Consider the following 23,255-nt stretch of genomic DNA (forward strand, 5'->3'; position numbering starts at 1 on the left):
CTATCCCATTTCTCTTTCTTTGTATATACTGTAGATCATCGCTTATAGCGCAAACGCAAAATGGACTCTGCCTTCGAGTATGGCACACAACCCCAACCCGATGCCTCGGCTTCACTGCCAAAGGCAAAGGACTTCACCCACCACTTGAACCAAGTCTCCAAGAATCGAGCTGCTAGTACCCTCAAGGAGCTCTACAGGTACCAAGGTGTTCCAGGGATGGTGAGCCGGTCTTTGCTCTGATAATCGAACCGAGCTGATTTGACTCCTACAGATTGTAATGGCAGGAGGTACGTTCTACTCGCAGAGAACTCCGCTTATATAAGCAGGTATCCCTCACCCCGAGGTATTCCCATTCGAGACCCTCTCAGCTACGATCCTAGCGCACGACGCATTCCCACTTGATCCACCTCGGGAACCCAAGAAAGGCAAATCGCTGTTTTCGTGGTTATTCCCCAATTCATCTGCACTACCCACATCATCATTCACCATTCCCAAATGGGCTCCTCAACCCACCAGTCCCACCACCATCCAACTCTCCACCTCACTCCAATACCAAGCTGCCAGCGGTCCACCAGCACTACCTCTCTTCTTGAGGGAGTACGTCTCGAAGGTTTATAAACCCGCTTACGCAGATTGGGATGTGCTGGTGAATGTGGGGAACACAGATGGGTGGGGTAAGATCATAAGTCTATTGGCGGAGAAGGGCGATGCGATCTTGGTAGAAGAATGGACGTACCCTTCTGCGGTTAATACCTTTTTGCCATGGGAATGCCCCACTATACCTATCAAGATGGATAAGGAAGGTATGTCACCCGAACATCTGGAGAAGGTATTGAGCGAGTGGAACGAGGATGAGCGGGGTGGCAAGAAAAGACCTCATATTATGTATACGATTCCTACCGGGCAGAACCCCACGGGTGCCACTATGGAAGCGGAAAGGAAGAAGAAGCTCTACGAGATTTGCCAGAAATATGGTGAGTGCAATACTTCGTTGAATAGAGCTGACGATCAGACGTGATTATCTGCGAGGATGAGCCTTATTACTGCTTGGTGAGTTACTTGGTTTTCCAATAGAAGCCATACTTTGGGCTTATACGTTCACTCTCCATTAGTACACCGGCGAATGGACGCCCAAAGGAACCAAATCTGATAGATCAGTCCTCGCTCAACGACTCGCCGATGCGGAGAAGAAGGAAGGTTCAGAGGGTAATCAAGCATTCATCAAACAATTGCCTCCCAGTTATCTTCACTTCGATACCGATGGCAGAGTCGTTCGAATGGATGTGGGTGATATCTCTTCGAACCATTGAAACGAAGCTGACGTTATCTGATCTATCCAGACATTTTCGAAAACATCGGCTCCCGGATCTCGACTAGGATGGATCACCGCCAACCCTCAATTCATCGAGCGATTAACTCGAATCACCGAGACCTCCACTCAAGCTCCTAGTGGATTCGCCACTGCGCTAACCACCACGATGCTACAGAAATGGGGATTCGAGGGATACATCAGATGGTTGAGGGGTGTCAAGGCCACTTATAACATGAGGAAGACTTGGATGTGCGATGCCTTCTATGACACCTTCCATCTTGAATTTGATCAGCTCAAGACTCAGGGTCTGTTCCCCGAAGGTACCAAGACGATCACCTGCTATTCTAAGCAGCCAAGGAACAAGTGGGACGAGAAGAAAGGTCTGCATGGTCCCGCTCTGGTCACGTTTACTCCTCCGACTGGTGAGTGCGGTTCTTCTAGTGGACAACTAGTCTGTTCGGAGCTGATAATATTCTGTAACGATAGCCGGAATGTTCGTGTTCCTAGGTGTACACGTCAGTGAACATCCAGATTACGACGATCTCACTCGAAAGGGTGAAGATGCCACTCATGTCCTAGTCCAGAAATTATGGACCGAGCTAGCGGACAATCTAGTGAGTCCAGAATACCCCTAGTGCGTGTCAACGAACGATGCTGACGTCGATGATTCTCCGTGCCAAAAAAGGTATTATTCGCACCTGGATGGTATTTTGATGCGGGTGGTGAACATGCGATCGGAGGAAAGGGGTATGGTTATTTCAGGTTATCGTTCTCCATTGCTACTTATGAGGAAACTTACAAGGCCATCAAAACGTTTTCTCAAGTGCTGGACAAGTTCTTCAGAATCAAGTAGGTTGTGCAAGTATGTTATGATCAGATGGATTTGCAATTATAGATTGGGTATGTATTATTTATCGTATGTATCGTCTTGGAATGACACAGTGATTAGATCGTTATCGTAACATCGTGTGTTTTTACTACTGATACACAATACATCTCATGTCCTTCGTTTGCTCTGACTACATACATGATACCGAAGACCCATCACCTCGGTTTCAGGCTCAGTCACTCTACATCGCATGCACTGATGCGCTCGCGGGTTGGCTATCCCAGTAAGGCCGAACTTCGGCCAGATTATTGAATGCCACATGTCTGCCACCTTTCAGAGAACTTGGTTTGTTGGTGTTGGGACCTCTGCCATCTGGGTTTACCCCTCCAAAACTGGTGCCAGTTTGCATCTGGGATGGTATCCCATAACTATTCGTATGTTGCTGTTGTTCTTGAGCTCTCTGCCAATTCCCTTGATCAGCTCTCATCCTATCTTGCATACTGGGAGTGGTGGGGTTACTGAACGTAGAGTTGGTAACGGGGTTGCTGAATGTGGAGTTGGTACCGGGGTTCGAAGCGGTGGCAGTACCAGCAGGAATAGGAGTTCCAGTAGTTGAAGGGTCGACCGAGGCTTGAGCCGATGCCGAGGCTGGAGCTGAGGCTTTCGATAGGAGCCACGACCGGAGCTCGTCGATGGTGATTTTCCCAGATGCGAGGCTGACGTATGTCTCCCTGTCGTCGTCCGAGAGATTGCTCATCTGCCTGGAGAAGGAGAACAGATTCCCGTACGCCCAGCTCTTCTGGTCGTTGTCTGCCGATTTGTTGCGCGATATGGCCACCTCGGTAGCGAGGGCGGTTCCGACCTGAGATGAGACGATCGAAGTTTGTTCTGGGTCCAATCCGGCTGCGTTGACATCAGCATCAGGATTCATTCAGCCAACTGTATCCCCGTCCCGTCCCATTGGTATGTAACGGTACTCACCTGCCTCACACAGATCATCACCGTAGCTCTGAGCGGTATCGATGAGATCCATCATCCTCTCCATCTGCCTATCGGAGAACACGGTCCCAACCCCCCAGTAATCTCTTACCCCGCTCTCGGGCGGACCAACCATATTGACCGCCCAGTCCGATAACTTGGATCCGTCCCATGCGAGACTCGTCGCCGATCCGAGCCCGTTACTGGTGAGCGGTCTTGGAGCATCGCTGAACGCAATGTTGGTGTCTGAGAACATACTCTCCGAGACGTAGTTGTCCATCCAGCTGACCAGGGCGAACTCCCGAGCTGCCGATCCATCGTGGTCCCGATCCAAGAATTGCACGGCGAGGTTCCGCGCCTGATGTCTGTTCAGCATTCTCCCGCCTGCCCTGTTGCCCCAGGGATCTCTATAATCTGCTGGTAACATCGCGCGATCTGCAACGAGACGAGGTGAATAAGTCAAGTCACAATCAATCAATCAAATCGATGAACGGTGAAACCACTCACATCTGTTCTGAACCCAGTTGGTAGTATCTTCCAGAATCTGTCTGGGCCGGTCAAACCCGCTCGCTGTATAGTTGCCTTTCTCAAATAGAATCTCAGAGTATCTCTGACCGTTCTTGCCGAGCGGCTGGCCCTTTGAGCTCCCAACGCCTGACAGGTCTGCTGGGGGTACTCCGAATACCCAACTTTCGGGATTGTGATCACTCACTATCTCCTTGAAGCTAAATCCAAGGCATCAGTCAGGTCGGCACGCGAATAGACAGACAGGTTCATTGTGATTTGACAGAGGGACTTGGCTCACCTCGGAAGATGGTACAATTCGGGCTCGGTACCCTGAGTCTGGGTAGGATCAGTGGTATTGGCAAGATTCGTACCTGATGGCCCTGTAGCACTTTGAGCCGCTCCTGTTGTGCCGGTAGCGCCGGGAGGTGGAACACCAGAGTAGATATCCCAATGCTTCTTGCCATCTATAAGTCGCCAAAAAAAAAACTCAAGCATCAATACACTTTGTGGAGATGCAATGCAGGTGCAGAAACCTTTCTTTGGTTCACTCACTTTCTGAGATGGTCAGCACAGACGTATAAGCGACCTTACCGTTCTCATCGGCGATGGAATTTGTATACGTCTTGTTGGGCGGTAATATGGTGGCATCGTATTCAAATTTGTACCCTTTCTTGTCCCCATCAGTGTAAGCCGCCGTCCGAATTGCAGATTGTATAGAGGCATCTCGAGAAGGCATAGTCATGGGTTGAGTCTGAGTGGGGAAAGACGACTGTTGTTGTTGTTGCGTGGGTGTAGGTGTATATGCCTGAGGAGGGGGAGGAGGTTGGTAGGCGAATGATCCGTTGCTCGTGCTCCCACTACCGGCGCTGGCAGAAGACCAAGGGCCACTTTGATTGCTTGAGGGTGCGGTGCCAGGTGCGAGCGAGGGGTTCGACCACCACCCTGGTGGGGGTGTATTGGCTACAGTATTCCAGAATCGAAGTTCGTCAGATCAGCTCGTGCGTGATTGCGACTTGGTAGAAGAAGCAACGGGATATACTGTACCACTCACGTCTCAGTCGATCGGCAGCATTCTGAGCGAGACCACTCGCCCAGTTTCTCGCGCTGTTACCCCACCCGCTCAGTGTATCTCGGATGGAAGAACCGCTCTGGGGTGATGATGGTGGTGGACGACCCCACGACGGGCCATGTCCCATAGAATTCATCGGGACAAAGTAAGACATCTTCCTAATGAGCTACCTCTCGCTTGTAGTCTTGCACAATGAGCTGCGATCGAAGGTGGGATTGTTATGTATAGTGGCGGGGAGAATATAAGGTCGAGTCGTTTGATGTTATTTTGGAGGATGGTAGAAGTTCGAGTGTTGCGAGTGGTAGTTAATGTTTGTTGTGATTAATGATTATTTGATAATTGGGTTTAAAAGACCAAAAGGGTTTCCTAATTCCATATGAAAAATCATTTATACCTGTCAAGCTCACGTTCCACAAAGACAAGTGGTGTTACTCATGAAGGTTTTGTAGGAGTCGAACATCAAAGGGTGTACTTGCAGGACCATGAAAGGACAGTCTCGTCAATACGAGTGACAGGAAAGAAGGAGCTGCGTCACATCCTTTGCTTTCGGTATGTATCAGTTCTACCCTTTGTGTCGTCAGTGTTGATTGAGTTTGTGAGTAGCACCGACGATCTGACAAGATGGAAAACTGTTTGGAAAGGAGGCTCATACCTACGCCATCATTTTCGGATAAGCATCGTCATCTATAGTCCATCTACTTGCTTTATATCCAGTCTACCTATAACCCCTCACCAATAGCATCAGCAGCATCATCTGCCAGTTTTCCCATGATTTTCCACCACCACTCCGGGCTAGTGCCATCGGCATGACGCGCGGCAGGTCTCGACACCTTCGACAAGTATCCGTATAGCCCATCTTCCTTAATTGCCTTCATAGCTCTTTGAGATCCGTGGCCGACGGCTGTCAGACCAGCTATGGGGAGGAATTGCCATACGTAGCCTATTGAAGCGAGGTAGGAAGGTATCTTCTTGACTTCCTCGTCTGCCGAGCCTATCATCCGACCACACAAATTCAGCGTGTGATAATTGGTAAAGCGGAAAGGCAACTCACCATCCTCGGGGAAACCACCCGTGATGTTATATGCCATCCATTTACCAGGGTGTACCTCCTGAACGCCTGTTGCGAACCGTTGTGCTTCGTCTGCCTTGTACTTGTGGGCACAAGCCCAGACCGCATCCGAGATATTCGCGGCGGCATTTGCCCTGCTCAAAGCAGCTTCGATCCCACCTTTGAAAGCGTACCATCCTTCTGACGTCCTTGGATTCTCGTAGTTCCAGTAGAATGCTGGAACCAGTCGGTGAGCTACTGACAAGGCTTCGGCGACGTTCATCTTCTGAGTTTGAGAGATGAATTGATCGTATAGGTCTGGATGAGATTTTTGGAACGCTTCGTCCAGAGTCGATAATTTCGCTTCCCTCTTCCATTCTTCCCGTGCAGAGTTTCCCTCGGTATGGATGAAATGGCGGGGTAAAGGGACAGTCGCACCCAGAATGAACGGTCTATCCCTGTGATCAATCGTCGAAGTGATGTGCGTGGCCGTCTCGGCGTCCGTTCGAGCGATAGATACCACCTCGGATCTACCCACCAGTCAGCTCCCTCTCACCGGGTTGTACAAGGGAGTCTCTACTTACCCCATAATGTCCAGCTGCAGCTTGGCAGCTACCAATCTCCTGAGATACTCGTTGGTAGGTACCAGTACACTCGACAACCCATCTTTCCCATCATGTCGCTTCACCCCTGAGACGAGATCATCCAGGTGGAATCCCGATACTCCACTCTGCACGAAGAGTTTCACCAACTTCATGATGGCTGTGTGCTGGCCGTGACCCGAATCTGCATCTGCAATGATAGGTAGGAGGGGAATATCCTCTTTCCCGCTCTGATTCACCCGGGCCGTACGTGAATGGAGGAGCTGAGAGCGGTAGATGGTGGATACTTTTTTGGGCACGGTATCGTATGTGTAGTCTGCCTGGCTCCAAAGGTCAGACAATGTTCTCACAAAGTGTGGGCTGAGATGATACAGTAGCTTACAAGATCAGGTCCAGGATCGTCCGTAGCTGTGTCTGTATTCGCTGACATCCCACCGGAAACATACAGTGTCTCTTGATTTACCTCCATCAGCTGCGTAGGTCCCGAAGTTGATGATTCACGGACTTACCAAACCCCGCTTCTGCCATGACCTGCGCTGTGACGGGATCAATCACACTGGTCGTGAGATTCACTGATCTATCCTTCTGTACTCTCTCGAAGATCCCTCTGAGCTTCAAAGCCATGGCGTTCGAATGGTGATTCTCCGGAAAGACATCTCGAAGGGAGGCGACGGTATCGGCCGAGTAGGGTCGTTTGATACCTTGTTGAGAGGGGGACGACCACCATTCTTCGATGGACGAGGGGTTGAGCCAGTCTTCGGTTGACATGTTGTATTTGTGCTTGGTACGCTTTATACTTATTTGGACGGATAACAAGGTTCATGATGATGAAGTTGAACAAGTTCATTCATGGACGGGTGAGTCCTCGTAGTTGTGGTGCGGGTATGTGAGTTAAGCGCGGCTATTCCCGACATTCCTTTCCTCGTTAGGTTTGTCAGGTTTAAGCTTATTCGTTTGCGTCATCGGAAAATCCAGCTACAGTGGTCAAATCCACAGGCTCTGCTTCCCGGTGCTGCTCGCAACGATTGTATGTTTAGCCAAGAGCTAAGCTAGTGACATACTTTAAACTTCACTCGTCTGTATTTGATATGAGTAGAGCTAGACAGACCAGTCGGAGATATCCACCTGAGCTGAGCAGGTTGTTCGCCTCCGTGCCGAGGCGTCCTTGAGAGACAAGACAAGACAAGCCCACGGACCTGATTGGCGTGGTGAGATAGCATCGAACGAGTGGCGTGATAAGGAGTGAGATATACACTTGAAGGCAAAGACAAGAGTCCGCAACTCTCTTATCATCAGAAAGAGCTCTTCACTCATCACGTTGTAGACTGTTCCTGTCCTGGTCAAGCCATCGTTACACGTGAGAAAGAAATACTGTAATTGAGAAGTGCTACAGTAATTTGCTTACGAGGAATCGTGTGTCCTTTATTAACAGTACAGTCCAAAAATAGCAGAAACGTTTTGTGTTGGAAATGCGTACTTCACGCTCACCGACGAATGATGTTGCATGGGAAAGCTTTTACCTCCGTTATACATTCGCCAGACGATCCGATCCGATGTGCTCATACCTCCTGATCATCGTTGGTGGATGCTTTTCGGCAAATGACTGAGCGGCATTTGCTAGGTCTACATGCATATTTCATAGAGTATGATGACGAGCAACGCTCCGTGAATGCTGGCGGTAAGGCAAAGCAAAGCGGGTATTGTGCATAGACTGCGCGAAGTCTAAATACGGGTTCTCATTATGTAAAGTTAACCGATCTTGTCCCGAGACAACCCAAAAAAAACAGTTTGAACGTACAGAATTCTCTAAACAGCCAGTAGTCAATCGTCAGTGGCTTTTCCCGCTCAGGATTTTTGGGCAAGGTGATTGACTGTCTGAAAAAAACCGATCCTGGTTCTCACGTGTGAGCGCCACCCGTAAGGCGTGGGCGTCGGTTAACGTGGAAGAGAACAAAAAAACGAAATCTTATCAACGTAAAGTTTCCCTCTATACGTGTCTCGGCAGATCATCGACTTTGTCGTTTCTCTTCCTTGGGCGGGGCAGGGTACAACATAAATCACCGTATCCCCTTGCTGAGCCACCTCACATACCTTAGGGAATGATAAGTCACCTCGCATTCGCCGCAGTCTTCAACGGAGCGCAGGACGGTCTGATTAGTAAATTCATCGTGAGGGAGAAGTACTTAGCTTAGCTCTCCCTCTGGGACGGTACCCGCAATTCCCATTCGAGACGGGAGATCCAAAAAACAGGTAAGATGGTAAAAGCAGTCACCCAAGATCAACTTTTTCTGCGGGTATACGACTTCTTTTACTGACGACCCTGGGACGATAATATGTAAAGGAAAAAAGGTTAACGTTTGGCAGTGGTGGAATCCTTCAGGTACAGGAGAGAGTGGGTATCGATAGTTTATTTTAGTTGCAGTAACGAAGATGATGAGGTGGTGAAGTCGTTTTGAGAGGAGGAGGATGTGGACAGAGTGACATACATATATACATAACATCTTTCAAAATGTCGTTGTGGTTCTCACCCACCACCAATCATTCATTCCAATTGACATCGGGACGACATTCACATTCACATTCACATTCAAAAGATAATCGGGTCTGAATACCGTCAACAATCAACATCTATTTAAAAGTCAATACGACTACAGTACCTAAACGTGACAGGAGAGAGATCTATAAGGTACACCAGGGCGTACTCACACTAGTACATTTGAGTCAGTCACCATTTCAATCTCGACTGAGGTCCAACATACCAAGAAACAAGACTCAAGATTCAACCGAAGACAGAGAACGAGATCAATTCATACCGTACTTTACGTTTCAATAGGACGTAAGAACAACAGGTCGACGCACATCCTGTTATCTCATACTCATAGGCTGGTTTGTCTGTCGATCAGACATCTGTGAAGCACCCTCTCAGACGTCGAATTCCTCTGTGTTTTGTTTGTTGTGGGTCGTTGGGCGATTCAATAGATATATATAAGGAGGGAACGGAGCCAAACGCTATTGAATTGAAATTCATCGCTCCTCCTTGTTCCTGCGGTACGTTCAAAGTACAATCAAAATCGAATGGGCAGAGTCCTCTACCGAAGAGTGAACCGTGATACTCATTGGTGAATCGCACTTTGAATAGGTGAGTGCCTTTCTCTGTCTCGCACACTCATATCTAAAGAGTCAAGGATGCGTAATCATGTTTATGCCTGTGGCTTTCTCCATGGGGCATGGCGCCAGCATGTCGGAGCCTGAATCATAGATGCTGATATTTCGCGTGTTGTAGGGACATATATAAATTCAGACCACCTTGTTGTTCTTTATTTATCCCCCACCGTCGTCCAACGAACATTCGCTCAAAGTCATCAGACAGTCCCGCATCGCTTGGTATCCAGTAGTTGATCGGGGCTGGACCTTTCCACGCTGTTAGTATTTGAAAGAAGAACGACAAGTTAGGATAAGATAACGATCAAACGAAAACACATCCTGAAATTATGGTAAGTGATGTTTGACCAACTATCCGGTTTCCTCTATTCCAACCTTTCACTCTTCTCTTTTCCTGTGTTTCTTTCTTTTCTTTTCATCATGGTTCAACATCTGAGATCTACCATCAAACTCGATCACGCTATACTGCACCATCAAGGACCCCTTATCGCCGGACCGGAACCGAATATGCTATACTTTAGAACAGGATGCTCCATACGCAGATGCACATGCCCGACCCTCCCTTACCGCCGGTATCAGTCATCAGTTAGCAATTATGTGGACGGCATGAAACGCAAAACCGTATATTGTGAAGACACGGTGGTCAAAGCGTTGTTGAACGGATGAAACCCTTATTCCCTTATCTCCGCCATCACCGTCGCCATCACTGCCCACTCAACCGATTAATAAACATGTTGCTATCCCTTTGATCGATTGGATCGCAGCACTGTATAATCAACATCCTGAATTTGATCGGTGACACTACACTACTACCACGGTCTCGGTCTATCGTCAAACCTGTCCATCAATCAACTCGGGCTGGTGCTGCATCTCTCCCTCTCCCACCATGACGACACAAGACCGTAACGCTTTGACCACGGTCTCATCACGATAAGGGTTTAATTGTAGATGTCAGCGGTTTCATCTGGATTCACACAATCACTCAATCAACCAAGATGGATGTATACACCGTTTCGAGTCCGATCATCAATGAATCATCAGTCATCGAATATGGCCCATTGTTACACCCTCCTTTACTTTTATATCGCACATCAATCCCCCTAGTCCCATTTTCATGTATACTTTCTCACACTACTCACATATCATCATTCTCTTTCTTTCCTTACTTGTCCCATTTACACCCCACTCACCTTTGTTCTTTCTTTTATCATCCATTATCCACTTTCAACAATCCCTTCCGAATACGTTTTCTTTCTTCTCTCCTCGGACCCTTTTATCCATCCACCAGTACTTTTTCTCGCAGAGATTCCTGTCAGCTGACATTCACCTCTTGCTTCTTTACTCTTATCGCAAAAACAGTCCAAAACCGTCACCTTTCGACAAGCTCAGCCTACCTATATACTCCCTCATACACCACCACTCTCACCACCTTTAGCCAAGATGTCTGATCCATCTCAATCCACCTACGGTCACGGTCAGCGATACTCTTATCATCGACTTTCATCCAGTGATCCCACTTCCGCCAGCTCGATCAACAGCTCACCAATGGGTCTACCACCACTCTTGCCCTCCGACCTTTCCTCCCACGACGACTCCTCACCTGCCAGCTCGACCTCTTCCACCACCTCGGAAATCATGACTCCGGACGTGATGGACATGTCAGAGAAGGATCAAGCCAAACTCTTGACCACACCCAAGATGTCGTCCGATCATTCGGTCTTATCGTCGATGTCTCAACAACCCACACCCAAGTTGATCATCCCTTTCCAAGGTTCCACTTCGACCTCGACCTCGACTTCTGCCGGTTCCAGATTCCCACTACTACCACCGCATAACCCCCTCCGATCTAAAATGTATAGTATACCGGAATATACTTCACCCAACCCTATCGCATCTCCAGCTCATACGCCCAAGGGTCACCCTCTCGAGAAGAATAAGAGCAACAGTGGTTACTTCGCTTATGATGCCAAGGTAAGTCGATCTTTTAATCATGAAGACATGATCGCTGATCATTCTCATAGACTAAAACCCACCCAATCACCAATCCATACGGTACAGGAAATCCATCATACTCTACCACCTTATCTTACCTACTTAGGATACCTCGTCGACTACGACCTGTCCTCTTGATCGGCGTCTGCGTGTTCACTTTCGGGCTGGTCTTGCTTAACCGAGCCATGTCCCACGCGAACCATATGGATCATCTTATCAAACAACAACGGGACCTGGCCTTTTCGAGGAGATACGTCGATCAGCATGATACATCAGGTCAATACCCCTTGATGGCGAATGAGATTGATGATGCGAGATCGGCCGAAGCGGCCATGCAGAGTACCGTGGTGGTGGGGAAGAGCCTGGAGTTCGAGAGTGTTCAAGAGGAATTTGCAGCTTTGATCAGCGTGAGTTGGGCCTTTCACTTATTCTCATTCGGAAACCCTCTGACATGAGAACATGATTCAGTTCGTCACATCCACCACGGCCAACGCCTTACCATCTCTCGATCCCAGTAAACCCATCGGCCCTCACACTGTCCTGGATTTCGATCCTACCCACCCCAACGCCCGAGAAGATCTACTGCTGCTCCAAAACGAGATCAACGCGATGTACCCCTTGGTGTTGATCGGCAAAATGAGAGACCCATATCACCGGGAGATCAAGAGGATCTTGTCTGAATATCGAATCTCACCTGCGCCATTGATCATCGACGTGGATCAACGAAGGGATCATCAGATCTTCATCCCCCTCCTCTCGAGATTATTGAGCACGAGCGAAGAAGACTTGCCCCAGTTAGTACTGAAGGGGAATAGTCTGGGATCGTACCATGATATCTTGAGTCTGAGGGATAGAGGCGAGTTGAAAGAGATATTCGAAAACTCGGGGTCTATCCAAATTAGGGAGAACCAAAAGAAGAAGAGAAAGGGATTGAAGGAGAAGGAGAGGATCGAGAATGAACGGATCTTGAAACCTGCTCCTATCGTTCCTTATTAGTCCTTCGACTTCTTTATTTTTGGTGCTTCATCCTTCGTTGTATATGTCCCACTCGCTATAGATTTCCTTCGCTCACTTGGCTCTCTTTTTTGGACACTTAGTATGGTACATTACAACCAATCTAATCAAATATGACATATAACGATAACATCAACGTCCTTTCCAATCCGCCGAGTATATGTATATTTCATATCTTGGAATTATCTATATACCTAGATCACAAAATTGCTTCACAGCGAGTAATGAAAGCTAGATATCTATGCATTATACGATTATACAACGATACAATTCAGCGAAACCAACGATCATGATGATTCGGTACTAGGTTTTCTTCTCTGGGTAGGGTGACTTAACTGAAAATTCATCAACACTTCTCTTTTACTTTTCGCCCGTCCTCAACCCTCTGACGAGCCAGCATCTAATCTGAAATCGTACACACCGAAACAACAAAAAACTACAGCACTCGGGATTCCCAAATGGTCCCCCACATTGGTACTAATCGAGCGACAGCCAGATTCACTTCGCGGAACTAACGGGACGCGGTGTTTTCCAGCTTCTATGGCCGTAGATGGGAGTACTCTTGAGGTATCACCATATATCTACAACAGCAATAGACACTCAGTACTGGTCAATCTCGACGGCGGAACGGCTCAAGCTTGTATTGTACAAGTTCAGGTAGATTGTGGAATTTGACATGACATTCATTTCGTTAGGTTGACTTAGTGAGCGATGGTATAAAGTATATGTATGGAGGGTACGTGTGTATTTGGATTTTAGATATATCGAGATGACAAGCACAAACAAAAACGAATTATATTGTCCAGCAACACAGATCAAGATGATCTAGAACCAAATAGATGAACAAAGCAAAATATACAAGATCAAGAACAAACACTTTTAAAAGATGATGATTAGATCGTCCTTCACATCCCGGCTACTAAAACTACTACGAGACCATCCTACGCTGCCTGAGAATACTGCCCCTCCCACCCTTGTTCAGCAATATAGGGCGATTGGAAACCCCCGTAAGCGTCCTGCTGCTGCTGTTGGTGATGATGATGATGCAAGTACTCCATCTGCTGCTGTTGCATGTACCCGTTTGGCAAACCCCTCTGCCCCTGCTGCTGTTGCTGTGGGAAGTATCCCGCAGAGCCCTGTCCTTGGATGGAGTATGGCGAGTCGATCGCGGGGGAAGTGGCGCCGTGGCTGTGGCCGTGATGAGTGAGGATAGGTGCCAGGTGATGTTGGTTCGAATATTGTCTTTGCTGTTGTTGTTGTTGTTGTTGTTGGTGCTCTGGATTAGGTGATCTCGAGTATTCCGAGTGAACATCGGAGGTAGCATATCCGTATGGCGAGAGAGCAGCAGTAGAGGATGAGGAGGTAGCACTGTTGGATAATCTGGTTTCCCCCCATACGTGCGGGGAGAGGTGTTGAGGAGCAGGAGCCGCAGTGGTAAATGCGAATGGCGACGGCGAGGTGGTGTATGGTGAATCGTATGTGAATTGATTCTGCTGTTGGGTGGACAAAGCCAGGGCAGGTAATCTGGGGTGATTCTTGGCTTTCTTCGATACGTGCCCGTGCGTGTGAGCATGGGGAAGATCGTAATTGATATTCTCCTTGTTAGAATCAGAGTGAGATCTCTTCTCGCCGGCGGAAGGCTCGGGCGAACCGTTCGAAGTGGTGATGGGTAGTTCTATGGTCAAGTCGGAGGTGGTATCGCCAGCTTGTCTTCTCCTTTCTTCCTCCTTGGCGACGATGTAGATTTCTCGGAGGATGGCCAGTTTAGATGCAGAGATGAGCGCGCTGGTCTCGGCCGTGGAGAGCTGTAGTCTCGCGACGTTGACGGAAGGGTTTCGGATGATGGACATGAGGAGAAGTTTTCGTTCTATCGTTGGCAGCAACTCATCAGCTTTGATACGTGTAATTGTAAGTATCTGTTACTTACCATCTTTGGGTAGGTGATCGGGTTCACGATGCTTGACACCATCAGGCCACCAGGTGGGCTTGAACTCTTCTCCCTTGTTGTAAGGGAACTTCATCTGTTTTTTAGGTTCGATAATTTTGATCCAAGCTTTGACAACCAGTTTACAGGTCTGTTGTTGCAAGTTTGTGAATCTGTCCATGTAGAATCCCTCGATCTGTTCAGGCTTGAGCACGATAGTCTGCATGGGTACGTTGGAGGTGGAAGAGGGAGTCAACGATCGGGGAGTGGTGGATGTCATTGGGAATGTGGAGTACATGCCACCTGTAGTAGCTGTAGGTGAGAGTTTCTTGTTGTTGTTGATAGTGACTGCGTTGATACCCAATCCTGTACCATTGGCTTTCAATGGAGTTTCCAGAGTGGACATTTCGATTGGGTCCAGGGAGTCCTCCTCATCTACCATGGTCTTGTCAGGATCGACCTCATCTCCTACTTCCTCGTCGTTCTCCTCGATAGCAAGGTCTTCATCAGGTAAGGAAGGGGGTTGTTCGCCCTTCTCCTCCATCCGTCTGATCTCGTCCCATCTCCTGACCATCTCCTGCTTCACTCTGGCAGCTTCCTTCTCTAATTCTTTCTTGTTGAGCACACCGCCATTACCATTGGTATCTTTCACGGCGGACTGTAAAAGCTCGGAAGCGAAGATGTCGGTATCTCCCTTGGGGGAGATCCAGGCAATGACGAACTGACTTCCGTTGATGAATGATGCTTTACCCAACGCACGCAGTATCAGGTCTCGCTTGGACTTGTAATGTCGTGTACATCGCGGTAAGGCGTGGTAGGGTGTCGTTCGGACTGGGATTCGGGGCATTGTCTGGAGGTCACATGTTGTACATCAGTCTGGGTGGGAATACAACGTAGATCTCAGAGAAGTGCACTCACGATGCGTATCTAGCGTTAATATATTCGTTGAGCTGGGTCTGTGTCTGTGGGTGCGTTGAAATGAATGTGGTGTACGTATGGACGTGTAGGCGTAGTGTGGATTGATCAACCAGTGGTCAATTTTCGTTTATGGGATCCGCAGCGGTGTGAGTGTGGGTTGTGAGGTAAGTAACTTGTGATGATCTACGTATAGCAGATCGATAGATGATGATGAAGGGAGTTGGTATGATGGAAAGGAAATAGGAAAAAAGGATGATCAGTTAGGATAAGATGGAAGAATGGTTTATGTATATCACTTTCTATCTCTATACCGTGGAGTGCGTTATTTACTTTTCTGCTTGATTGTGATATAAACAAACCAGACGGGGCGTTGTTGACGTCCCTCTCGTCTCCACAGAAGATTAACCTTTTGCTGGCTTTCGCTACTTGACGTTCGTCACTAAGATCAAGGGAGCACATGTTTATTAATTTCCGATCTTCCAGTGCTCTTCTGCTTGTGCAAGGCAAAGGGGATCCAAAAGATCCTAGATATCGGCAATAAGCAGGGTAACATCCCCTCTTCGAAAGAACGCGTAAGTTGCAGATGAATCGAGAACCAGGAGAAAGGTGGAAAATCAAAATGGAAAAGTGAAATAACAGTCGCGACCTTTTCTCCTTATTTTCCTTTATGTGAATATGTGATATGTCACATCACCCATTCCTGATTTTCAGGGTGCACTTTGTAGGTGATTCCCGATTTATCCTGAACTCTATATCTTATGGCTGGGTAGCTCATACGCGTTACAAGATTTTGATGCTGGAACATGACGCGTAGATGCACTGTAGCTGCATTTCAGTATGAGATGAGTTTCAGTTCACTCTGCTCTCCACGGATATCAGGTTGCTAGACAAGATCAAACGAGCTAACCAATTGATGTACTGGAATAACTTTGTGATATACTAGTATATAGAGCTATGGATGAAGTGCCTGCGAGAGATCATCAATCACCTCGAACATCGCGCCTTCCTCTATTCAGAGTGCTTTTCAGTTGCATCGCTACTTTGGCGGTGTCCTCGTTCTGATGTCGCTCATACAACATCACCAGACTATGCTCAGCTGACCTACTACATGATGACCTATCAACCTAAAGACGATTTCTTGCTTGCGTTACAGATAGATTGCATTTATTGTTTTTTATCCTCGGGATCAGATCAAGCTAAGTGCACTGCCACATCGCGTGGTGTGTTCTAACGGGGGACTCCGCATTTTCACTCCCATGAGTCTAAATATCCTCGTCATCAGTCTTGAATTGGGCTGCTGTAATTAATTGTAGCTTGTAGCTTGGCATTGTCAAAGGCATATTCTCATCAACATAACCATCTCTCAGCCAGTGGCATAGGACAATTCGACGACCACCGAGTGGCCAGAAAAACCTGTACCAAAAACAACACCGCAACATCTAAATCTGTCAAGAGGGGCGAAGATTACTTCGAAATCAGATCAATCCGACAAACTCGCAGTCATTTTACCAATTTTTTCGCACCCCTTCCCCTTCCTTTCACCGTCTCGTGACATCTGAGTTCCAAAGCAGCTACGGACCTACCACATTCCTAAAGAGCCAGCCATACGGGAATCCCTCCTCATTCTTGATCAGATGCGATAGACTGTCCTCCGCAGATCATACTTCACAACGACCAGTTGGATCATATCCCTCCTCCGCAGCAAATACTCCTCCCTTGGACGAAAGGACACCTCATCATCCCATCAAATCGACTGCTCAACTCGAAGACAAAGGACGGACCAGTACTGTTTCATAACGTATTATCATCATCACTATCAAGTACTTGCTATTTGACATCGCATCTATAACATAGCATCTCGACAGTTCATTTACACCACCTACCACAGTAATCATTCTTAGGCAAGATGATGATCCCCAGATGGAGATATATCGGTATAGCCGCCGGATTCGTCTTCCTACTACACCTACTCGCATCCATCCACCCGACGTACAGAGCAACAACATCGCCTTTCAATCTTTTACCTTCCGGAGGATGGAAATCTGGTCAACCGCCTGATTCGGCGGTGCCCAAATGGGGAGGGGAGGGATTACCTTCAGCAGATGATTTGAGGGATGATGCGGCTCTGGACGGGAGGAGGAGGGCGAACGCCGTGTTCGTTGTTCTCGGTGAGTAGGCTTGATCATCTCCATCACCCTCATCTCTTCACTGCATCATCGTACTTTTCCCGCACAATCCTACCATGCGATTGCCATTACGCTGACTTGAATTCGACGTGCCGGTCTACAGCTCGAAACTCCGATCTATGGCCATTCTTAGATTCCATGAGACAGATGGAAGATCGCTTCAACCATTGGGCGAAATACGATTACGTCTTCCTGAACGATGATGATTTCTCGGATGAATTCAAGAGATACACTCAGTCTATGACTAAAGCGAAATGTCATTATGGGAAGATCGAACCGGATCATTGGCATCAACCCGAGTGGTAAGTCAAGGTCTCGCTTTCGCCTGATGGTGGTACCGCACGAATAGAACCAAGACCATTTATGCCTTGAGTCGAAGCAGTACCCCTGAGTGATGTTCTTCAGATGCTGATCAATCGATGAAACCTCGATAGGATCGACGAAGAGAAAGCTACAAAGGCGAGGGAAGAGATGATTAGGAAGAAGGTCATTTACGGACATTCAGTACCATATAGGAACATGTGTAGATTCAACTCTGGGGTGAGTGGTATTCCGTCATTCCGCCGACAATTGCTTTGTTGCATCATCTCCCACTGATGACTTATGATTTATCGTAGTTCTTCTACCGACACCCTCTTCTCGCTGATTACGACTATTACTGGCGTATCGAACCTTCCGTCAAGTTCTTCTGTGATCTAAGTGAGCCATTTTCTCTTCAGGATTTGGAATCTTATAGTCACGAAGGTTCATCGGACTGATTTCTCTGCTAGACTACGACCCCTTCCTGGTCATGAAAGATGAGCAAAAGGTATACGGGTTTACTCTCTCATTATACGAGTATATCGAAACTATACCGACGCTCTGGGACGCTGTCAAAGGTGAGTTACGTCATCTAGCTATTAATACCCATGTCGAGTCGATGACTGATACCGAATTCTCATCCCGCAGAGTTCATCCAAGAACACCCTGACTATCTACCCGAAGGAAATGCTATGCAATTCTTGAGTGATGATGGCGGTGAGACGTATAACAAATGTCACTGTGAGTCATTTGAGATCAGATAATTCTATGACAGTAGCTAATCTTGCAATTCCGACTCCGCAGTCTGGTCGAACTTCGAAATTGGTATGTTTGACCATACCCATCACCAACTTCCTATGACTTCTCCTCTCAGTATGGGCATCTTTGCTGATGTCCATGTGTATTTATAGGTGACCTCAACTTCTGGAGATCCGAACCATATACGGAATTCTTCGATTATCTAGATAAGAAAGGTGGATTCTACTATGAGAGATGGGGTGATGCGCCTGTGCACTCCATCGGAGCTGCCCTGTTCGCCAAGAAGGAGCAGATCCATTGGTTCGAGGATATCGGTTATAGGCATGAACCTTTCCAAGTGAGTCGAATCCTATCAACACCTGACTGACTCCATCACATCTGACCCTGGCATCCGGCCCGATAAATCATGATTGATGCTGATCTACTCAATGTAGCACTGCCCACAAGGTGAAGCTCATACAAGGGGTAATTGTTGGTGTGATCAAGGTAACAACTTCGATTTCGAATGGTGAGCGTTTGTTTTCCCTCGACGATATCCCTTGAATGGCAATGACTCATATCTCGTTCTACTCTAGGTACTCGTGTACAAAGAGATACGTCGACATGTTTTAAGCGATGAGACACGATAATTATCATACATAGATATTGTATATCATGTAATGAATGGATGTTCTTTCTTGACCTATCAAGCTCATTCCCATGTCACTGACACGCGAAATATGACCATGACTGCACCGATTGACCTCGAGTGCGATGTGCGTGAAAGATGAAGGAGTTGCTGGCTGTATCCATGTCCTTTTACAGCTCGTAGAGAGTGAATCGCTCTTGATCGTCATAGTGCTCTACCTTATACGCTGTCGAGATGTACCGATAACTCACAGGACATGAACCCCCTTGTCAAGTGTCAAGTGGTAATCGAATGAATGTCGATACCCAACAGGAATCGGAAATAAGTTACATAGAAGACACACAACTTGATATATAGATACGACAGGATGACGATCAAACTAGATTAGAGATGAATTGTCCGTATATCTCAATCTTCAACCTTAGTCCCTCGCACCATCCTCACTCATGTCCCTATATCAACCTACTATCCGACTTTAAAGTTTTATTGTCATATAGGATAAACAAGGAAGGAAGGAAAAGGGACTTAGAAGAGAGCAGCGACTCCCGCACCGAACGCACCAACCACGACGGCAGCGCCGGTGAGCCATTCCGATCCGTGGGCAATGGCGAGGAGTGGCAGTGCCCCCGAGTCAGAGGAGTTACCAGAGGCTGATGAGTTGCCTGATCCTGATGCTCCGGAGGTGGCGGCGGCGGAGGAGCTGGAGGCTTTGGAGGAGGAAGATCCAGTGGCGGCAGTGGCTGCTCCACCGGCTGCAGAGGAGGCACCACCAGCAGCTGAGGAGGCTCCGGTGGCAGCTGCACCAGCTGCGGACGAGGCTCCAGAGGCAGCACCAGATGCAGGGGCCGAGGAGGCACCAGCGACGGCTGAGGAAGCACCGGCAACGGCGGATGAGGCGGATGATTCGGCTCCCTCGACGGCGGAGGAGGCTCCGGAGGCAGCAGCGCCGGCAGCGGAGGAGGCGGCACCTCCTTCTTCGGCGGCACCGGACTCTACTGGGGCACTGGTAGTAGAGGGATAAGTCAGTGATGGGCCATGTTGGTCGAACAAAGGAAGGAAGGTATTCTGTCAGACTTGATGGGTAGGAATGAAGACCTCGACTCACCCTTCAGCCTCGGACCCGTTCTCGTTTTGGGCAGCTACCAAGGTAGCGAGAGCACCGAAGAGGGCAGTAAGGAGCAAAGATCTTTCGACTCGCATTGTAATGATTTAGATAGAAAAAGTAAGGTAAAGATTAAGTGGGTTGGTCTGGGTTGTCTTTGCAAAAGTCAACTTAGGGTAATAATTCGTTTGATAGATAAAAGCTAAAAGAGAATGAAAATTTCTTTTTAATCAGTTTGAGATGAGATGAGAAAGAGGAAAAAGTAGTGGCGAAGTCGACTGCGATGGGGTTAATATACCTTTTTTTGTGAACTGGACAAGCAAAATTTCAGACAACAGAGCGATGAGAAACAAAGGATCGATTAGACTGATAGACCGTCCTTGGTACCAATCCGCAGTCTCGCTCTAAAGGGGCTTTCAGCATCATGATCAAAGGACAGGTCCGCCGCAGTTGGTAAGGCGAGCGACCAGTAGCAGACAAAGAAACGAAAGGTAAAAAGGGGGTTCAATCATGCTAAATCATTTCGACAAGGAGGTCGTAGAACAAAGGAATGTCGATGGTGTAGAAGCTGCGGATTTCGCCATCATTCAAGATCTATTACCAAATAGCCGGGGTGGGAAAAGAACTATTACACGGATTAGGAGGAGTAACGATTACACGATTGGATGTGTGATGAAACGTGATAAGTTAGGGTTGGAACGAGCTTTCTGTAACCATTCAGCCTAATCATGGTCTATTCAACCCCGATGACTTCAAGCGGGGCAACGATATGGACATGAAACAGATACATGATCGACCCTTATTGGGTACAGCGTGCCGACTTTGGACTAGGATACTATGTGAGAGGATTGATACCGCGATATGCTATGTTTGTTGTTACGTTGATACAGGATGGAAATGTGGAAGAACGAAGGACACATGTTCGAAACGCCCGTATGATAGCCGGAGAGACCTCCTACACACTAATCAATCGAGCTAAAGACGTCACTTTCAGCTACGGGTCCAAAAAGCCCTATCGCACAGACTTACCATTGGAGGCGGAAACTTCCCACCTATTGGACAGCAGGAAGTACCCCACCCATCATGTACTCTTGTCCGTTGTGGTGGAAAGGAGGGTTCATGGGAACTGCATATCAGCACTGGCCTTTCCACCACGTTACTCACTATACCCGAAGGGAATATACTCTCCTCCTTGTTGAGAGGACCAAGCGATAGCGGGATCTGCAGATAATTTTAGCATTCACATATTCTATTAATCCAACTCACCAAGAGGTACCAAATCACCAGAATTACCTTGTTGCATGGGAAGAGGGTTGAAGTTGCCCATACTGAAGGATCTAGGGTTGGGATGACCGACGCCGAGGTTCGCATGAATCGCAGTTCTGGAGTTGGGTCGTACTCGATTGAAATTGACGCCACCGTGGGCGTTGGTGGGCTGTCGGACGGCACTGTGGATGGCTGTGCTCAAAGGACGAACGGAGGGGAATTCTGAGTTACTATCAGTCCGATGTCTGTCCACCGTGCATCGCAAGAACTCACCTTGACTACCAGGATGAAGAGGATTGCCAAAGGCGAAAGAAGCTAACGCTGAAGGGATCTTCTTGCCTTGGAAAGTGCTACTAAATGGTCAGTGAGATTCGTATTCGTTACTTTTAGTACTTACTTGTGTTGAAAGAAGTCGTGGAGCTTCAAAGCGTTTTCCTTAGTGTGACAGTTGATTACGGCTTGACTAGATGAGTTTAATACACGGATTAGAAGGGTTTCTTCGGTGTCACTGGAACCAATACTCGCCCTTTGCTTTTACCATTGACCTTGTGCTCCAAGAATTGAACGTCTTTGGTGCCAACGATGAAGCCAACTTGGTCCGCAAGAGAAACGAGATCATGATCGTTTGTCCACTGAAGGGTGTACATCAGCAACAAGGACAATCGTATTGCAAGGGACATTCGATACTCACCCAATGAAGATCATGAACGATGACTGCGTCGATCTCCTCAGCGCTAGGATCGAGACCTTGAAGTTTTTTGCTGGAGGATCCGGTAGGAGGATAGGTACCTTGGGCAGCTCTGGCAAAAGCTCGGGGTGGGGCAGACTGTGTACAGGTCCGTTGAATTAGTCACGTTCGACTGATACATGAGCTGACGTGAGATTGAGTTCAAGGTGGACTTACACCTTGGATTCTAGCTGACTTGAAATCAACCCCTCCGCCTCGGGTGAAGGGGACGGCGACCTGCAGATCATCAACTAAGATCAGCAGCTGGGCTGTGATGACTACTTAGAGAACCTGATGGGGTGTGATTATATTTGGGGGATATCTCGCCACCCTATGAGATTGAGGGGAAAAAAGCTAAACAACTCACCTCGGTAGGATGAGTTGTCATCTTTGATAGGATTGGGAGGAAAGGAATAAGGGGGAGTATCAGATTAGGTTCGGGATTGTGTGGTAAGCCCAAGATGTCGAGTGCTTGTGAGGTTGAATATAGTGAAGTGAATGAGTAAGATGTGAAGAAGACAAGAGAAGAGAAGATGAGAGACAGGATGGTATAAGTCACTGTGACAATGTTTTTGTACGAGTCAGTTGAGTGGACCACCTCCACTTGAGCGGTCTGTGCGCTATCAGTATTCAATCAATTCAGTCATTCATCCATTCACTACCCATGCATATGAAAACACCTTATTCCCCTCACTTGCACTTGTAGGCATCACTGTCGACTTACAGTCACAAGTGAAGTGCATGTTGAGTGTCTCCCAACAGCTCATTCGCGACGATCATCTTGATTCTCTTGGATACGGTGAAAAGGTATAGTGACCTCGACCTTGTAACACATCCATCAGTGCTACCGTTGTCTACCAGGATAAATCCGGGTTTCATATGTCAATATCTTTCTGCATAAGTGTCAACACCCAATGACTTTCTGCAGACTA

The 23,255-nt window shown here is 47.7% G+C and overlaps 8 protein-coding genes and 1 non-coding gene across 9 annotated transcripts; 3 read left to right on the top strand and 6 right to left on the bottom strand.

The window, feature by feature from the left end:
* Window positions 1–60: 60 nt before the first annotated feature.
* On the top strand, window positions 61–2,165 carry I302_105038 (uncharacterized protein; the record flags this gene model as incomplete). The annotated part of the gene is made up of 8 exons (XM_065869982.1): window positions 61–219; window positions 272–287; window positions 369–803; window positions 1,013–1,050; window positions 1,113–1,283; window positions 1,341–1,734; window positions 1,799–1,926; window positions 1,998–2,165. 8 exons carry the CDS (start codon window positions 61–63, stop codon window positions 2,163–2,165), a joined length of 1,509 nt encoding a protein of 502 aa, XP_065726054.1.
* Window positions 2,166–2,382: 217 nt separating this feature from the next.
* Window positions 2,383–4,849, bottom strand: I302_105039 (uncharacterized protein; the record flags this gene model as incomplete). Its single annotated transcript, XM_019195462.1, has 6 exons — window positions 2,383–3,044; window positions 3,123–3,554; window positions 3,627–3,844; window positions 3,925–4,090; window positions 4,179–4,586; window positions 4,678–4,849. 6 exons carry the CDS (start codon window positions 4,847–4,849, stop codon window positions 2,383–2,385), a joined length of 2,058 nt encoding a protein of 685 aa, XP_019042285.1.
* A 565-nt stretch (window positions 4,850–5,414) lies between these two features.
* On the bottom strand, window positions 5,415–7,113 carry I302_105040 (isocitrate lyase; the record flags this gene model as incomplete). The annotated part of the gene is made up of 5 exons (XM_019195461.1): window positions 5,415–5,686; window positions 5,747–6,273; window positions 6,328–6,665; window positions 6,728–6,798; window positions 6,855–7,113. The coding sequence occupies 5 exons, from the start codon at window positions 7,111–7,113 to the stop codon at window positions 5,415–5,417; spliced, it is 1,467 nt and encodes a 488-aa protein (XP_019042284.1).
* A 3,834-nt stretch (window positions 7,114–10,947) lies between these two features.
* On the top strand, window positions 10,948–12,495 carry I302_105041 (uncharacterized protein; the record flags this gene model as incomplete). Its single annotated transcript, XM_019195460.1, has 3 exons — window positions 10,948–11,478; window positions 11,529–11,906; window positions 11,968–12,495. 3 exons carry the CDS (start codon window positions 10,948–10,950, stop codon window positions 12,493–12,495), a joined length of 1,437 nt encoding a protein of 478 aa, XP_019042283.1.
* A 452-nt stretch (window positions 12,496–12,947) lies between these two features.
* On the bottom strand, window positions 12,948–13,062 carry I302_105042. The gene has a single exon (XR_002022046.2). It is a non-coding gene; the product is annotated as a 5S ribosomal RNA (ribosomal RNA).
* A 392-nt stretch (window positions 13,063–13,454) lies between these two features.
* Window positions 13,455–15,284, bottom strand: I302_105043 (uncharacterized protein; the record flags this gene model as incomplete). Its single annotated transcript, XM_019195459.1, has 2 exons — window positions 13,455–14,380; window positions 14,441–15,284. The coding sequence occupies 2 exons, from the start codon at window positions 15,282–15,284 to the stop codon at window positions 13,455–13,457; spliced, it is 1,770 nt and encodes a 589-aa protein (XP_019042282.1).
* Window positions 15,285–17,261: 1,977 nt separating this feature from the next.
* On the top strand, window positions 17,262–19,212 carry I302_105044 (uncharacterized protein; the record flags this gene model as incomplete). Its single annotated transcript, XM_019195458.2, has 10 exons — window positions 17,262–17,523; window positions 17,645–17,843; window positions 17,976–18,081; window positions 18,159–18,240; window positions 18,312–18,419; window positions 18,490–18,582; window positions 18,646–18,666; window positions 18,753–18,937; window positions 19,035–19,108; window positions 19,176–19,212. 10 exons carry the CDS (start codon window positions 17,262–17,264, stop codon window positions 19,210–19,212), a joined length of 1,167 nt encoding a protein of 388 aa, XP_019042281.2.
* A 541-nt stretch (window positions 19,213–19,753) lies between these two features.
* Window positions 19,754–20,428, bottom strand: I302_105045 (uncharacterized protein; the record flags this gene model as incomplete). Its single annotated transcript, XM_019195457.1, has 2 exons — window positions 19,754–20,231; window positions 20,334–20,428. 2 exons carry the CDS (start codon window positions 20,426–20,428, stop codon window positions 19,754–19,756), a joined length of 573 nt encoding a protein of 190 aa, XP_019042280.1.
* A 954-nt stretch (window positions 20,429–21,382) lies between these two features.
* I302_105046 (uncharacterized protein) lies at window positions 21,383–22,711 on the bottom strand (the record flags this gene model as incomplete). Its single annotated transcript, XM_065869983.1, has 9 exons — window positions 21,383–21,420; window positions 21,495–21,551; window positions 21,597–21,818; window positions 21,870–21,946; window positions 21,994–22,059; window positions 22,122–22,228; window positions 22,288–22,422; window positions 22,501–22,560; window positions 22,691–22,711. The coding sequence occupies 9 exons, from the start codon at window positions 22,709–22,711 to the stop codon at window positions 21,383–21,385; spliced, it is 783 nt and encodes a 260-aa protein (XP_065726055.1).
* Between the last annotated feature and the right edge of the window lie 544 nt (window positions 22,712–23,255).

This window comes from Kwoniella bestiolae, chromosome 3 (genome assembly GCF_000512585.2).
Source record: "Kwoniella bestiolae CBS 10118 chromosome 3, complete sequence".
Taxonomy (NCBI): domain Eukaryota; kingdom Fungi; phylum Basidiomycota; class Tremellomycetes; order Tremellales; family Cryptococcaceae; genus Kwoniella; species Kwoniella bestiolae.